This window comes from Sphaeramia orbicularis, unplaced genomic scaffold (genome assembly GCF_902148855.1).
Source record: "Sphaeramia orbicularis unplaced genomic scaffold, fSphaOr1.1, whole genome shotgun sequence".
NCBI classification, from domain to species: Eukaryota; Metazoa; Chordata; class Actinopteri; order Kurtiformes; family Apogonidae; genus Sphaeramia; species Sphaeramia orbicularis.
The window spans coordinates 30,433-43,180 of NW_021941479.1; the positions used below are offsets into that span (position 1 = coordinate 30,433).

The window sequence follows — 12,748 nt, forward strand, 5'->3', positions numbered from 1 at the left end:
ATAAAAGTCTCATTTAAAGGTGATGGTCGTTCATGGGACTCAGCACAATGCTCACATGCAAAAATTTTTGAGATAGGATGTACGGTTGTTGATTTATAACAATTCTTTTATTTTCATACTTTTTCCACTTTAGACTGCCATTTGACCCAAATGGCCAAATGGCCAAATTAACTTTTCCAAATGGCAAAATCCCTATAAAAGTCTTGCTGGTGCACATTTTCACATGTTTCTCTGTAGTGCAGTGGTTCATGTAGCTGCCTATGGAGCCGAAGGACCCTGGTTCAAGTCCCAGGTAATCCAAAATTTTTTTTTTTTTTTTATTTTATTTTAAAACAGGTTTTACTGCATTGTATTGTGGATATTGGAAATTTTGCACACATTCAAAAGTACACGGAGTACATTTTTTCAAAATAAAACCAAAATTAAGAATAATACAAAATGTCTATTACATAACTTCTTTTCATTTTATGACCAAACACTCAACTGTTTGTACAATGTTTCTTCATTCAAAAGTACTCTTTCTCACAGACACACATCCTCACACAATAGGGTTTTTCCAAAATAAAAGCCTTAAATGTGGTAAATCATCACTTTTATACTCACTTATTCATACAATTTCAATTAATTTTTCAAACTGATTCTTTCTCTCACATTAAAAACAAATGCACATACACACAGTAGGGTTTCCAAAATAAAAGTCTCATTTTAAAGGTGATGGTGGTTTCAGCAGAGGGTCGCTGGTGTTCTGTACAGATGTAAGGAGGACGGACACTAAAGGATGGGAACTGGTATGGGGACGGACAGGTGTGAGTGGAGCTGAGGCGTCGACAGTCACGGGTGGCGGATCGCGGGGGAGGCGGATCGCCCGGTGCGAGGTCCCGCCCAATGCTGCTTGCAGCTTTAATTAGGGACCGAGCCGAAAGGTAAGGCCCTCTCACACAGTGAGAGGCCTTGCCTGCAAGCAAGGCCCTATTGTTTTTCGTTCGTTTTTATATTATTATTATTATTATTATTATTATTATTATTATTATTTTTCCGTGACGCTTTAAACTGGAATTTGCCCCCCTAAACATGCTCAAAAACTCACCAAATTTGGCACACATGTCAGGCCTGGCGAAAAATTTGATAAAATGTAAAAATTAACCCCATAGGTGCCAAAATGGCCTCTCTAGCGCCACCTATGTGAAAAAAATGGGAAAAGCCCTAGTGGCCACTACGAATGTCGTACAGACATGAAACCAGTGCCAAAATTCTTGTTGGATGAAGCACTACAAATCATCCACTGACACTTATGACCTAACTCCAACAGGAAGTTCACAATATGCCTTTCAAAATAAAATTTCTAAAACTAACTCCGATGACACCGTTTGTCATATTGACTTCTAAATAGCATCAAAAGATAGAGTGAAACCTCCTCAAAAAAGTGATCTCTCACTTTTTCCGGAACTGTCTTAGTTTTTTTTTTACAAGCCCGCAAAGTTGTGATGTTTGGAACTCATTTTTCACTTTGCAGTTTTTCCTTACATGTGACATATCTACACGTTTGTGGGACTCAGCACAATGCTCACATGCAAAAATTTTTGAGATAGGATGTATGGTTGTTGATTTATAACAATTCTTTTATTTTCATACTTTTTCCAATTTAGACTGCCATTTGACCCCCTTAACATGCTCCAAAACTCACCAAATTTGCCATGTATGTCATGGCTGGTGAACACTTTCATACAATATCAAAAATTAACCCCTTGGGTGCCAAAATGGACTTTGTAGCGCCACCTATGTACTAAAAAACACACAAAATCTGCCCTAGCAGCCAGTAGGAATGTCACAGAAACATGAAACAAATGCCAAAATGTTGGTCTGATTGAGCCCGACAAATCATACACTGACACTCATGAGCTAACTCCAACAGGAAGTTGGCAATCTGCCTTTGAAAGTTACTCTACGTTTCTGCAATTACTGCTTATTCATTTCAGAGTTTTGACATAAAATTTATACCTCATTGAATTCCCACGAGTCTGCAGAATCCAAAAGTGAAAGAATTTTTCACATACGACCTACGGTTATGGAATTATAGCGATTTTTTTGAAGACTATGTATAGTTTCACTTTTCCAAATGGCAAAATCCCTATAAAAGTCTTGCTGGTGCACATTTTCACATGTCTCTCTGTAGTGCAGTGGTTCATGTAGCTGCCTATGGAGCTGAAGGACCCTGGTTCAAGTCCCAGGTTATCCAAAAAAATTTTTTTTTTAAATTTTATTTTAAAACAGGTTTTACTGCATTGTATTGTGGATATTGGAAATTTTGCACACATTCAAAAGTACACGGAGTACATTTTTTCAAAATAAAACCAAAATTAAGAATAATACAAAATGTCTATTACATAACTTCTTTTCATTTTTATGACCAAACACTCAACTGTTTGTACAATGTTTCTTCATTCAAAAGTACTCTTTCTCACAGACACACATCCTCACACAATAGGGTTTTTCCAAAATAAAAGCCTTAAATGTGGTAAATCATCACTTTTATACTCACTTATTCATACAATTTCAATTAATTTTTCAAACTGATTCTTTCTCTCACATTAAAAACAAATGCACATACACACAGTAGGGTTTCCAAAATAAAAGTCTCATTTTAAAGGTGATGGTGGTTTCAGCAGAGGGTCACTGGTGTTCTGTACAGATGTAAGGAGGACAGACACTAAAGGGTGGGAACTGGTATGGGGACGGAGAGGTGTGAGTGGAGCTGAGGCGTCGACAGTCACGGGTGGCGGATCGCGGGGGAGGCGGAACGCCCGGTGCGAGGTCCCGCCCAATGCTGCTTGCAGCTTTAATTATTATTATTTTTCCGTGACGCTTTAAACTGGAATTTGCCCCCCCTAAACATGCTCAAAAACTCACCAAATTTGGCACACATGTCAGGCCTGGCGAAAAATTTGATAAAAATGTAAAAATTAACCCCATAGGTGCCAAAATGGCCTCTATAGCGCCACCTATGTGAAAAAAATGGGAAAAGCCCTAGTGGCCACTAGGATGTCGTACAGACATGAAACCAGTGCCAAAATTCTTGTTGGATGAAGCACTACAAATCATCCACTGACACTTATGACCTAACTCCAACAGGAAGTTCGCAATATGCCTTTCAAAATAAAATTTCTAAAACTAACTCCGATGACACCGTTTGTCATATTGACTTCTAAATAGCATCAAAAGATAGAGTGAAACCTCCTCAAAAAAGTGATCTCTCACTTTTTCCGGAACTGTCTTAGTTTTTTTTTTACAAGCCCGCAAAGTTGTGATGTTTGGAACTCATTTTTCACTTTGCAGTTTTTCCTGACATGTGACATATCTACACGTTCATGGGACTCAGCACAATGCTCACATGCAAAAAATTTTTGAGATAGGATGTACGGTTGTTGATTTATAACAATTCTTTTATTTTCATACTTTTTCCACTTTAGACTGCCATTTGACCCCCTTAACATGCTCCAAAACTCACCAAATTTGCCATGTATGTCATGGCTGGTGAACACTTTCATACAATATCAAAAATTAACCCCTTGGGTGCCAAAATGGACTCTGTAGCGCCACCTATGTACTAAAAAACACACAAAATCTGCCCTAGCAGCCAGTAGGAATGTCACAGAAACATGAAACAAATGCCAAAATGTTGGTCTGATTGAGCCCGACAAATCATACACTGACACTCATGAGCTAACTCCAACAGGAAGTTGGCAATCTGCCTTTGAAAGTTACTCTACGTTTCTGCAATTACTGCTTATTCATTTCAGACTTTTGACATAAAAGTTAGACCTCATTGAATTCCCACAAGTCTGCAGAATCCAAAAGTGAAAGAATTTTTCAGATACGACCTACGGTTATGGAATTATAGCGATTTTTTGAAGACTATGTTTAGTTTCACTTTTCCAAATGGCAAAATCCCTATAAAAGTCTTGCTGGTGCATATTTTCACGTGACTCTCTGTAGTTCAGTGGTTCATGTAGCTGCCTATGGAGCCGAAGGACCCTGGTTCAAGTCCCAGGTAATCCAAAAAATTTCTTTTTTTTAATTTTATTTTAAAACAGGTTTTACTGCATTGTATTGTGGATATTGGAAATTTTGCACACATTCAAAAGTACACGGAGTACATTTTTTCAAAATAAAACCAAAATTAAGAATAATACAAAATGTCTGTTACATAACTTCTTTTCATTTTTATGACCAAACACTCAACTGTTGTACAATGTTTCTTCATTCAAAAGTACTCTTTCTCACAGACACACATCCTCACACAATAGGGTTTTTCCAAAATAAAAGCCTTAAATGTGGTAAATCATCAGTTTTATACTCACTTATTCATACAATTTCAATTAATTTTTCAAACGGATTCTTTCTCTCACATTAAAAACAAATGCACATACACACAGTAGGGTTTCCAAAATAAAAGTCTCATTTTAAAGGTGATGGTGGTTTCAGCAGAGGGTCACTGGTGTTCTGTACAGATGTAAGGAGGACGGACACTAAAGGATGGGAACTGGTATGGGGACGGACAGGTGTGAGTGGAGCTGAGGCGTCGACAGTCACGGGTGGCGGATCGCGGGGGAGGCGGATCGCCCGGTGCGAGGTCCCGCCCAATGCTGCTTGCAGCTTTAATTAGGGACCGAGCTGAAAGGTAAGGCCCTCTCACACAGTGAGAGGCCTTGCCTGCAAGCAAGGCCCTATTGTTTTTCGTTCGTTTTATATTATTATTATTAGGGACCGAGCCGAAAGGTAAGGCCCTCTCACACAGTGAGAGGCCTTGCCTGCAAGCAAGGCCCTATTGTTTTTCGTTTGTTTTTATATTATTATTATTATTAGGGACCGAGCCGAAAGGTAAGGCCCTCTCACACAGTGAGAGGCCTTGCCTGCAAGCAAGGCCCTATTGTTTTTCGTTCGTTTTTATATTATTAGGGACCGAGCCGAAAGGTAAGGCCCTCTCACACAGTGAGAGGCCTTGCCTGCAAGCAAGGCCCTATTGTTTTTCGTTCGTTTTATATTATTAGGGACCGAGCCGAAAGGTAAGGCCCTCTCACGCAGTGAGAGGCCTTGCCTGCAAGCAAGGCCCTATTGTTTTTTCGTTCGTTTTATATTATTATTATTATTATTATTATTATTTTTCCGTGACGCTTTAAACTGGAATTTGCCCCCCTAAACATGCTCAAAAACTCACCAAATTTGGCACACATGTCAGGCCTGGCGAAAAATTTGATAAAATGTAAAAATTAACCCCATAGGTGCCAAAATGGCCTCTCTAGCGCCACCTATGTGAAAAAAATGGGAAAAGCCCTAGTGGCCACTAGGAATGTCGTACAGACATGAAACCAATGCTAAAATTCTTGTTGGATGAAGCACTACAAATCATCCACTGACACTTATGACCTAACTCCAACAGGAAGTTCGCAATATGCCTTTCAAAATAAAATTTCTAAAACTAACTCCGATGACACCGTTTGTCATATTGACTTCTAAATAGCATCAAAAGATAGAGTGAAACCTCCTCAAAAAAGTGATCTCTCACTTTTTCCGGAACTGTCTTAGTTTTTTTTTTACAAGCCCGCAAAGTTGTGATGTTTGGAACTCATTTTTCACTTTGCAGTTTTTCCTGACATGTGACATATCTACATGTTCATGGGACTCAGCACAATGCTCACATGCAAAAAATTTTGAGATAGGATGTACGGTTGTTGATTTATAACAATTCTTTTATTTTCATACTTTTTCCACTTTAGACTGCCATTTGACCCCCTTAACATGCTCCAAAACTCACCAAATTTGCCATGTATGTCATGGCTGGTGAACACTTTCATACAATATCAAAAATTAACCCCTTGGGTGCCAAAATGGACTCTGTAGCGCCACCTATGTACTGAAAACACACAAATCTGCCCTAGCAGCCAGTAGGAATGTCACAGAAACATGAAACAAATGCCAAAATGTTGGTCTGATTGAGCCCGACAAATCATACACTGACACTCATGAGCTAACTCCAACAGGAAGTTGGCAATCTGCCTTTGAAAGTTACTCTACGTTTCTGCAATTACTGCTTATTCATTTCAGACTTTTGAGTAAAAACTTATACCTCAATAAATTCCCAAAAGTCTGCAGAATCCAAAACTGAAAGAATTTTTCAGATACGTCCTACGGTTATGGAATTATGGCGATTTTTTGAAGACTATGTTTACTTTCACTTTTCACAATGGCAAACTCCCTATAAAAATCTTCCTGGTGCACAGCTGTATGTGTCTGTCTGTAGTGCAGTGGTTCATGTAGCTGCCTATGGAACAAGAGGACCCTGGTTCAAGTCCCAGGCATTCCAAGAATTTTTTTTTTTTTTTTTTTCTTTTTCATTTTAAAACTGTTTTTTTCTGCATTGTATTGTGGATATTGGACATTTTGCACACATTACAAAGTACACAGAGTAAATTTTTTTTTAAAATAAAACCTCTATTAAAAATAATACATAATGTCTATTACATAACTTCTTTTCATTTTTATGACCAAACGCTCAACTGTTTGTACAATGTTTCTTCATTCAAAAGTACTCTTTCTCACAGACACACATCCTCACACAATAGGGTTTTTCCAAAATAAAAGCCTTAAATGTGACAAATCATCACTTTAATGCTCAATTATTCACACAATTTAAATTCATTTTTCAAACTGATTCTTTCTCTCACATACAAAGCAAATGCACATACACACAGTAGGGTTTCCAAATTAAAAGTCTCATTTTAAAGGTGATGGTGGTTTCAGCAGAGGGTCACTGGTGTTCTGTACAGATGTAAGGAGGACAGACACTAAAGGATGGGAACTGGTAGGGGACGGACAGGTGTGAGGGAGCTGAGGTGTGGACGGTCACGGGAGGCGGATCGCGGGGGAGGCGGAGCGCCCGGTGCGAGGTCCCGCCCAATGCTGCTTGCAGCTTTAATTATTATTATTATTTTTCCGTGACGCTTTAAAACTGGAATTTGCCCCCCTAACATGCTCAAAAACTCACCAAATTTGGCACACGTCAGGCCTGGCGAAAAATTTGATAAAATGTAAAAATTAACCCCATAGGTGCCAAAATGGCCTCTCTAGCGCCACCTATGTGAAAAAAATGGGAAAAGCCCTAGTGGCCACTAGGAATGTCGTACAGACATGAAACCAGTGCCAAAATTCTTGTTGGATGAAGCACTACAATCATCCACTGACACTTATGACCTAACTCCAACAGGAAGTTCGCAATATGCCTTTCAAAATAAAATTTCTAAAACTAACTCCGATGACACCGTTTGTCATATGACTTCTAAATAGCATCAAAAGATAGAGTGAAACCTCCTCAAAAAAGTGATCTCTCACTTTTCCGGAACTGTCTTAGTTTTTTTTTACAAGCCCGCAAAGTTGTGATGTTTGGAACTCATTTTTCACTTTGCAGTTTTTCCTGACATGTGACATATCTACACGTTCATGGGACTCAGCACCATGCTCACATGCAAAAATTTTTGAGATAGGATGTACGGTTGTTGATTTATAACAATTCTTTTATTTTCATACTTTTTTCCACTTTAGACTGCCATTTGACCCCCTTAACATGCTCCAAAACTCACCAAATTTGCCATGTATGTCATGGCTGGTGAACACTTTCATACAATATCAAAAATTAACCCCTTGGGTGCCAAAATGGACTCTGTAGCGCCACCTATGTACTAAAAAACACACAAAATCTGCCCTAGCAGCCAGTAGGAATGTCACCGAAACATGAACAAATGCCAAAATGTTGGTCTGATTGAGCCCGACAAATCATACACTGACACTCATGAGCTAACTCCACAGGAAGTTGGCAATCTGCCTTTGAAAGTTACTCTACGTTTCTGCAATTACTGCTTATTCATTTCAGAGTTTTGACATAAAGTTAGACCTCATTGAATCCCACAAGTCTGCAGAATCCAAAAGTGAAAGAATTTTTCAGATACGACCTACGGTTATGGGAATTATAGCGATTTTTGAAGACTATGTTTAGTTTCACTTTTCCAAATGGCAAAATCCCTATAAAAGTCTTGCTGGTGCACATTTTCACATGTCTCTCTGTAGTGCAGTGGTTCATGTAGCTGCCTATGGAGCCGAAGGACCCTGGTTCAGGTCCCAGGTAATCCAAAAATTTTTTTATAAAATGTGGGTAAATCATCACTTTTATACTCACTTATTCATACAATTTCAATTAATTTTCAAAACTGATTCTTTCTCTCACATTAAAAAACAAATGCACATACACACAGTTGGGTTTCCAAAATAAAAGTCTCATTTTAAAGGTGATGGTGGTTTCAGCAGAGGGTCGCTGGTGTTCTGTACAGATGTAAGGAGGACAGACACTAAAGGGTGGGAACTGGTATGGGGACGGAGAGGTGTGAGTGGAGCTGAGGCGTCGACAGTCACGGGTGGTGGATCGCGGGGGAGGCGGATCGCCTGGTGCGAGGTCCCGCCCAATGCTGCTTGCAGCTTTAATTATTATTATTTTTTTTATTTTTCTTTCTCCTGCGCTTTGAGCTCAATTTTGACCCCCTGAAACATTTATGAAAACTCCCCAAATTTTGCACAAAATTCAGAAATGTGCAAAATTGAATTTACATATAGGTTTCGTAGATGTCGGTAAAGAAATGTTGCTGCAGCGCCCCCTTGAAAAGTGGAAATGCATTACGTCAATGGGAGCACGTCCAAAATAAAGTTGTCGTAGAGCCACGAAAATCGGTACACAGATTCATCATGAGGAGACAAACAAAAAATATTATTGTGGCCACGCCCCTTAACCAACTGGAAGTTGGCCATATTGGATTGAAATTTCCAAAATGCTGAGTCAGCGCTTTCGCTGACGTCGTATTTTAACTATCTCCTCCTTGGCCGTTGGCCAGATGAGCTCAAAATCGGTGTACAGTATCTAGAGAAGTGGGGCATCAAAAGTTAGCCCGAATTTTTTGGATTAGTGTCACCATTTTTGTGTGACAACGTCGCAAACTTTGCAAAGTTTCTTTGCGAATTTACCATTACAAAAATTGCTTCAGCTCAGACATACGAACACCGATTTGGCTCAAATTACCTCAGACGTCCATCTCCCAGGCCTACACTCATTTATTAAAAGAATTTGAAGTTTCGCTCTAGAGCGCCTCCTACAAATGTACATTTACAAAAATGACATCAGTTTGGAGATATGAACACCGATTTGGCTCAAATTTGACTCAGACATCTGTCTCCCAGGCCTACACCTACTTGTCAAAAGAAACTGAAATTTCACACTACAGCACCCCCTACAAGTTTTTTTTTTTTTATTATTAAAATTGCTTCAGTTCGGACATACGAACACCAATTTGGCTCAAATTTGACCTCAGACATCTATCTCTCAGGCTACACCCATTTATCAGAAAAATTTGAAATTGGAGCTGTAGCGCCCGCTACAATTTTACCTTTACGAAAATTACTTCACTTCAGACATACGAACACCAGTTTGGCTCAAATTTGAATCAGTTGTCAATCTCCCAGGCCTACACCCATTTATCAAAAGAAATTGCCATTTCGCTCACTAGCACCCCCTACAAATTCACCTTCACGAAAATGTCATCACCTCGGACATATGAACACCGATTTGGCTCAATTTGACTCAGTGGTACATCTTGCAGGCCTACACCCATTCAATTGAAGAAATTTAATTTTAGCTGCATAGCGCCCCCTACAGATTACTTATACAAAAATTTCCTTAGTTCGGACATACAAGCAATGATTTCCCTCAAATTTGAATCAGTTGTCAATCTCCCAGGCCGACACCCATTTATCAGAAGACACTGAAATTTGGTGCTAGAGCGCCACCTGCTCAATGATGTGCATACTTCCACTGGACGTGCCCTTGGCGAGGGCCTTTAGATGCCGCTTGCGGCTTTAATTTTGTTTTGTTTTTTTGTGCTGTGGAGAATCTGATTGGACGTCAGTGCAGACTGTCACTCCTTCCCCTCCTCACAATACACACAACACAACATATACAATATACACAACATATACAATATACACAATACAACATATACAATATACACAATACAACATATACAATATACACAACATATGAAATAAACACAACATATACAATATACACAACACAATATATACAATATATACAATGCAACATATACAATATATACAACATTCACAGTATATATACTAGTTCATTCAAAAACAGCAGAACTCTCTTTGATAAAATGCATCAGCTGTTCTGTCCATCTGTTGTCCTTTCACACACACACACACACACACACACACACACACACACACAGGTCAGAGGTCACTGGAGTTTACACTAACCATCCCACCAGCAAAGTATCATGGGATTGGCCCATATGTTTAACAGATTGTATCTGGCCTTGATGCCCCCCCCCCCCCACACACACACACACACAAACAGCTATGAAACAGAATGTGGTTAGATTCATTGTGTGTGTGTGTGTGTGTTTGTGTGTGTGTAAGGAACCAAATGTTTTATTAACAGTCAGGAGGGGCTTCATGGGGGTGGGGGGTGGGGGTTCTGTGTATGTGTAGTTTTACAGACTGTCATCATGTGGATTCACCTACTGACAGATTTACTGGAAAAGGGCGGGGCACACACACCACGCTGACCAATCAGTGGTCTGCAGTGTTTACACAGTGTCACCTTTAGTATCTGGTCCCCAGTCCTGGAACCTCAGCGGAGGTGGTACCAAAAAAACTAGTACCAGGTACCAGATTCCAGGGTCCTTTTTTGGAATGGAAACGCAAAAACGCTGAGTCGAGTCGAGTCGAGCCGGTACCACGTAGTGGAATGCAGCAAAAAATACCCTGATCCGATGCTTGAACCGGTCGTTGTTCTGTCATGGATACCGTTGTTCTGTCGTATGGATCCAAGCTAAGATGGAGTATAATCTGGATCCCTGTGTGAACAGATGGAGCTTGGACAGCAGCTCTTCTACACTGTGGTAGTCCCAAAGTGTGTCGGTTCTTTGCGGTTCCAGTGTGTCGGTTCTTTGCAGTTCCAGTGTGTCTTTTTTTTTTTTTTTTGCGGTTCCAGTGTGTCAGTTCTTTGCAGTTCCAGATTTTGGTTTTTTTTTTGGCAGTTCCAGTATTTTGCTCTTTGGGGTTCCAGTGTGTCAGTTCTTTGCGGTTCCAGTGTGTCAGTTCTGTGCAGTTCCGGTGTGTCGGTTCTTTGCAGTTCTGGTGTGTCAGTTCTTTGCGGTTTCCAGTTTGTCGGTTCGTTACGTTCCAGTGTGTCAGTTCTTTGTGGTTCCTGTGTTTTGGTTCTTTGTGGTTTCCAGTGTGTCGGTTCTGTGCAGTTCCAGGTGGTTTGTTCTGTGCGGTTACAGTTGTCGGTTCTTTGCGGTTTCAGTGTGTCGGTTCTTTGCGGTTCCAGTGTGTCGGTTCTTTGCAGGTCCAGTATTTCGTTTTTTTTGCAGTTCCAGTATTTTGGTTCTTTGCGGTTCCAGTGTGTCGGTTCTTTGCAGTTTTAGTGTGTTGGTTCTTTGCGGTTCCAGTGTGTCGGTTCTTTGCAGGTCCAGTATTTTGTTTTTTTTGCAGTTCCAGTATTTTGGTTCTTTGCTGTTCCAGTGTGTCAGTTCTTTGCGGTTCCTGTGTTTCGGTTCTTTGTGGTTCCAGTGTGTCGGTTCTGTGCAGTTCCATTGTGTCGGTTCTTTGCGGTTCCAGTTGTCGGTTCTTTGTGGTTCCAGTGTGTTGATTCTTTGCAATTCCAGTGTGTCGGTTCTGTCACATCCTCAGACTGTTTTCCTCTTTCGTTGCTGTTCCACACCTCACGTCGTGGATGGAAATAACTCCTGGTGGTCTTTGTGGGGCTTTGCTCATCCCCTTTCCCTTTAACGTAATTCAAACTAAATGGAACTCGGTGTTCTTCTTTGTGGTTCCACAGGGGTGATCTACACCACCGACATGTTGGACCGTGAGACCAAGGACTCCTATTGGCTGACGGTTTATGCCAGCGACCACGGCGTGGTTCCCCAGTTTGCCGTCATCGAGGTGTTCGTCCAGGTGGAGGACGTCAACGACAATGCCCCGCTGACCTCCGAGCCGCTCTACCGGCCCTCGGTGCTGGAGAACTCCCCTAGGGACGTTTCAGTGATCCAGATCCAGGCCCAGGACCCTGACGCCACACCGGCCCCTGGTGCCGGAGACAGACTCAACTACCGCATCATCAGCGGAAACCCCCAGAACTTCTTCACCATCAACCCTCGAAGCGGTGAGTGTACCAAGAACCAGACGGTGGTGTCCTCTGAATGTGTCCTCTGAATGTGAATGTGTCCTCTTCAGGACTTCAGGGACTGCTTGGAATGTCAGGTTTCAAACCTACCAAAGCTCAGCTTCATTATTACCTCCACCAGGAGGTATTGTGATCACTTTCCTTTTTTTTGTTTGTTTTTTTGTTTGTTCTCATCTTCAGTGTAAAACTCTTCCACCTATCTTTCCCAAATCTTCCCCACAGATAGGCCTAAGCCCTGGGACCAACCCATTAAATTTTGGTCCAAGTAGGCCAAAGTTCAAGGTCACAGCAAGGTCACAACATCTACAATTTTTCTGTCTTTCATCAATGAGCAATTTTCCAAAATTCATCCAAAATTCCAAACGACTCCGATAAGCCTCCAATTAGATCCACCTGTAGCTTAGAACATTATCTTGAATCTGGAACTAAATTCTCCACATCCAC

The 12,748-nt window shown here is 40.7% G+C and overlaps 1 protein-coding gene across 1 annotated transcript in view; it reads left to right on the forward strand.

Moving 5' to 3' along the window:
* LOC115415940 (protocadherin Fat 3-like) overlaps positions 1 to 12,333 on the forward strand; it is a 36,209-nt gene extending 23,876 nt beyond the window's left edge. Inside the window, 1 exon segment of the mRNA XM_030129622.1 lies at positions 11,957 to 12,333. Coding sequence (XP_029985482.1) covers positions 11,957 to 12,333 — 377 coding nt within the window.
* Positions 12,334 to 12,748: the final 415 nt, after the last annotated feature.